The 5,392-nt window shown below is 31.5% G+C and overlaps 1 protein-coding gene across 1 annotated transcript in view; it reads left to right on the forward strand.

Annotated features, from left to right (window-relative positions):
* Positions 1–584: 584 nt before the first annotated feature.
* LOC117112276 (MAM domain-containing glycosylphosphatidylinositol anchor protein 2-like) overlaps positions 585–5,392 on the forward strand; it is a gene marked incomplete at its 3' end in the record, with an annotated part of 13,411 nt that continues 8,603 nt past the window's right edge. Inside the window, exon 1 of the mRNA XM_033255342.1 lies at positions 585–862. Coding sequence (XP_033111233.1) covers positions 649–862 — 214 coding nt within the window. The remainder of the gene's footprint in view (positions 863–5,392) is intronic.

A 5,392-nucleotide genomic window follows, 5' to 3' on the forward strand; every position in this document is an offset into this window, starting at 1 on the left:
TGAATAAATAATGTATACTAAAAAAACTATCAAAATACAGTTAACAAAAATATTTTGTTGAAAAGTCCTTGCTACAACATGGATTATTACACAATTAATGATTATCCTTTCTCAAATTCTTGAATTTAAATATTGAAACTACACATAGAATTATTTCATCAATAATGCCAGAACAATTGTCAGTAATGCTAAACGCCCACAGTGTGTGTATATAATATGCTGTGTATATGCAGTCCATAGGCTTGAAGGTATATTTTTAAAGAAGGCAATGAGATTTTGGCTAATTTTCAATCAATGTAAAGCCATGTATAACCCTTTCTTTGAACGTAATTTCCGTTCTTTCATGTTACCAGATAGGACGCCATTTTAAATTTAATTTCGAAATGAGACATGAAAACACACCAGCTTGTTCCTGGGTTTCGGTCCGTTGCACCCGACTTGTTCTTTTGTTGTTTTTCTGTTTACTTAATATTGTATACAATCACATGATTGACCAATCTACTTTGTATATTTTCACTTTAATGAACAGGAAATTGTATTTATTTATTTATTTTGGTACAACATGTTGGCCTATGTCACAAATCACAGTAAGTCATTCCGTTGAAAACTTTACTGATTGATGTGTTGTAAGCCTGTTGCTGCGACAAGATGATCTTTGCTGCTTATTGGGCATTTCTGTTAGTTTCTGTGATTCTGCGCTGTCAATTGATCCCAGCACAAACGACATGGGTTTGGAATAATCCACAGGTTGATTTCAGTTGCGACTTCGAAAGCACTTGTTACTATGACATATCGCAAGATCGGAATGATGATTTTGATTGGTCAAGGAACTACTACAGTCCACCTGTATGGACAAATAGAGGTTCGAAGACTCCTATTATATTTAAAGTTTTATTAGTATAAACTAATTTTGTATAGGCCTTATAACACTAAAATTTGCATTTTACTATCATAAACTGTCACATCAAATGAGCTTTACTGTAAGAGACAGTCATTGGTGGATCTTGGGCAGAAAAAAAAAATCTAGACCTACCGTACCTTTTCAGGACACATGACCTAAACTTTCTTTTGTTACAATGGGAAAATTAGAAGTCGGAAAAGCTCATTTCCGCCATCTATAAATCACAATTTTCCAGGGGGAGGACCTCCGACCCCCTTTTTTGGGGTTCACAGATTCATGAAAAATATACGTATGCAACCGCTCATTTGTTTTGTATATACACCGGTAATAAATATAATTCTGTAATAAGAATGAAAAAAAAAATCCATGACTGTTTTCAATAGGGAAAAACCTTTAATTTTGAAGAGTTAAAATTTTAAGAGCTAAAAATTATTAAAGGACACTTTAAAAGTCAGGAAAGCTCATTTCCCGCCAGCTGTATATTAATTCTGCTAATCTCCACCGCGTAACTTGCCCTATCTCCTCTGAAACCGCTGGCAGGAATGTGCTCATATCTCATACACAGGGGCTTCTATGTCACGACCACATTCCGCTAGTTTTTAAGGCTGGATACCGGTATTGGATAACAACGAAAAAAAAAAAAAAAACAGCCAAAAACCACCGAAAATCAATGTTTCGCAAGTTGCTTACGTAACGTACCGGGTAACTACAATTAATCACATCTATTCTGTACTGCAGTGCTTAGGTCTAAAAATTATCGAGTCAGGCCGTGAAAGAACCAGTCTATGTTTCGCAGCTTCATTACGTTAAAGTTCAGTACTTCTCACACAGGGTTGCCATTTGGCCTTTTTGACGACAAGATTCAACAAATCTGGCCGTATAAAAATTCGCCTGGCCTTAAAAAAGATAATTTTTTTTAAAACCATATTTATAGAGGGTGACCCTTCCAGCGTATCCAACAAGGTCGGCTGATATTCAGGGGCCCTCTTTAAATAAATGAAATAATATGATGCTTTTATCAGCGAAGTTTCTTTATGAGGCTTAGGGAGTGGAGTTTTTTATGTCGTGTGAGAAAAAGTCTTGTCGTGATAGGAATTGAACCCAGGACCTTGAGGTCAGAGGCAAGGACCTTAACCACTGAGCTATTCAACTCCACTCAAGATATATTGTCCCATGCTAAATACCAAAAAAAATCATAAAAAATATTTTTTGAAATGAAGTTGCCCATTTTGAAGTACATACAAGTTATCAACTTGAACACAGAAATTAGTGTATTTAAAAAATGTCTACCCATCAGTTTAGAGCAAAAAATGATGGAAGCACTTCCAGTCACTGGAAGTGTTTTATTATTTTTATTATAATTTTTTGGTTTAAAAATTAGGGTACACATGTTTTAAATTCAATAATTTTTATGCACAATTTGTATGCTATTGCAATATGAGCAAGTTTATTTCAAAATTATTTTTTATGATTTTTTGACATTAGGACAATACATCTTTTAAAAAAAAACAAAAAAAAAAGCAAACACAGTTAAAAAACAAAACGTCATAATTTAAAATGCAAAAGGATTATCATAGGCTTCATGGGCTAATCATGTGATCCATCCGTGTTTTAAAAAGACAATTACACGCCCATGCTTTGAACAAACGCACCCTCGAGACCCCTCCAAAAAGCCATTTGAAATAAACGTCCAGGGGCGTTTATTTTTCTTCGAATAAACGTGCTCCCCCCCCCCACCCCAAGTAACTATGGACGGATGAAATGGAAGCATCATCATTTTTTATAAGCCATGTAAAAACACTTTTAAACATTATGCACTATAGACTGCATTTTTAATGTCTTTCAATATTACTTTTTTTAATGTTATCTATGTTCTTTTTTCATTTTCACTTATTGTCTGATGTATTTAAATGTTAGATTTGATTTTTAGATGTTTATTCTGTTATTTATCTTGTAATTAATTAATGTTTGCATTGTTATCTTTTAACAAAATGTCGTGTTTTTCTGTAATTTTATTAATTATAATATAATAATATAAAATTAATGTTTTATTGTAAATATCGTGCCGTAAAGCTGCGATGTCGATGTGTTTTTTAATAAAAGAATTAAAGAAAAGAAATTTAGGGGGGATTATATGGGAATGTAGGCCTATGCATCCATTTTACACCCAAACAAATAATCGCCTCTCCGAATACCAGTAATTAAACGCCTCCTCAAAACCCATCTGAACAATAAACACCCCGTGGCGTTCATTCGAATAAATGCGGTACATAGCAGGTCGAGGTCCATGAAAAGTCGTATATAAAGATGTGGGTTACCCACATCTTTATATTTACACAAGTAATTAAAATTGTTTATTAACAGATTAATCTCACTGATAAACCATTCTACTATATTTGGCTGGTGCATGTGAACTTCTATTTAGAGACATAATTTCACTATTTTCTTTCCAAAAATATTATTAAACGTTAACTAGCACCTCATAACGACTTTTGAATGATAAAAATCGGCTCGGTATAACACATTTTACTGAGTACGAAATTTAAGTTAGTGGAACATACTGCTGTTACATCTTCTAATTTTACCCCGCCGTTGTATTACAACTACAAGTACACGCTACAGTGCACACAATGAGCCAACAACTTGGATAGCAGAGTTCCGCATGAGTGATTCACCCCACATCTGTCTGAGTTAACGCATGAATGGTTCATGGACCTTCTCAGGACTTTTTTCCTAACCCACATCTTTATAATCTACTTTTGCTAAGAGTTCCGCTTGAACAATTCCGTGGTCTTTTGGTTTCTGCGCATGACATGTTTCCAATGGGGATTTATCTGTTGAGCATAATCTCTAAAGAGAGAAGCCCTGGCAGCTAGCTGACTATGGATTTTTTTTGTTTTGTTATTTTTAGCTTTAAATTGCTGGCAGCTAGCTATTGAAGCCTAGTCTTGCTTATTTTGTATTGTCTGTTTTTGTTTTTGTCCTAAAATAAATAAAAGAAATAAATTTTGTGAAAATTTGAATTGTTTCTTTTGTATGTCAAATTATATATAAAAAATTTTAGGTAGTTAAAAAAGCTTCTCAAAAAACATGTAAACAAACATTAAAGAAAAACATACTGCAATCCATGCAGCCTTTCTGGAACTTATTGTTTAGAGACGCCATGTACAAACAAAGCAACAAGTCTCAGGTTCTAAATTTCTATTATTATTTAAATATGATTTACACAATAAACTATTTACATAATACTGTAACTGATTACTAAAATATACAACACATTGCCAATCATGAATAAAAATGCTTGAATGTATACATATGATATGCTGGAAACCAACATAATGTAAAAAAAATAAATATAAATAAGGCATTCTTGTTGCACTATTAAATAATTAAATTGTATACACATAATTACAATATTATTGCACTGGGTTGTTTGTAGCATTAAGTACCTGTACTTGGCAGATTAAATTACACTCACTAAAAAACATTTTTTATGTGTATACAGCTAATTAAAAGATTATTAAAATTTCATTAGGATATCATTATTTAACTTTAAAGCCAAATGCCAATATTTGGCCTATGAAATTACAATCACTAAAAATATCTTATGTATATACAGCTAATTAGGACTTTATTAAAAAATCATTGTGATATTATTATTTAACTCAAAGCCAAGTGCCTATACAGTATTTTGCTGATTAAATTACAATCACTAAAAAACATTTTTTTTATGTATATACAGATAATTAGGACATTATTAAAAATTCATTATGAGATTATTATTTAACTTGAAGCCAAGTGTACCTATACTTGGCTGATTAAATTACAATCACTAAAAAAATTGTTTATGTATATACAGCTACAGTAATTAGGAGATTGTTAAAATTTCATTAGGATATCATAATTTAACTTTAAAGTGCCTATTGGCTGATGAAATTACAATCACTAAAAACATTTTGTGTGTATATACAGCTAATTAGGACATTATAAAAAAATTCATTGTGATATTAATTTTTAACTTTAAAGCCAAGTGCCTTTACATTATTTGGCTGATTAAATTACAATCACTAAAAAACATTTTTTTTTATGTATATACAGCTAAAAAGGCATTCTTGCTGCACTATTAAATAATTAAATTGTATACACATAATTACAATATTATTGCACTAGGTTGTTTGTAGCATTAAGTACCTGTACTTGGCAGATTAAATTACAATCACTAAAAAACATTTTTTATGTGTATACAGCTAATTAGAAGATTATTAAAATTTCATTAGGATACCATTATTTAACTTTAAAGCCAAATGCAAATATCTTGCCTATAAAATTAGGACATTATTAAAAATTCATTATAAGATTATTATTTAACTTGAACCAAAGTGTACCTCTACTGGTGGAAAGGTAGAATATAGGGTGGTTATGCCTCCTTATATTAAAATATTCCAAACTGTAAAAACGTTGAGTTAGACAGTAGAACACAATAAATTATAT

The sequence above is a fragment of the Anneissia japonica genome, unplaced genomic scaffold (genome assembly GCF_011630105.1).
Source record: "Anneissia japonica isolate Jap-2015-1 unplaced genomic scaffold, ASM1163010v1 scaffold288216_len39739_cov126, whole genome shotgun sequence".
Classification (NCBI taxonomy): domain Eukaryota; kingdom Metazoa; phylum Echinodermata; class Crinoidea; order Comatulida; family Comatulidae; genus Anneissia; species Anneissia japonica.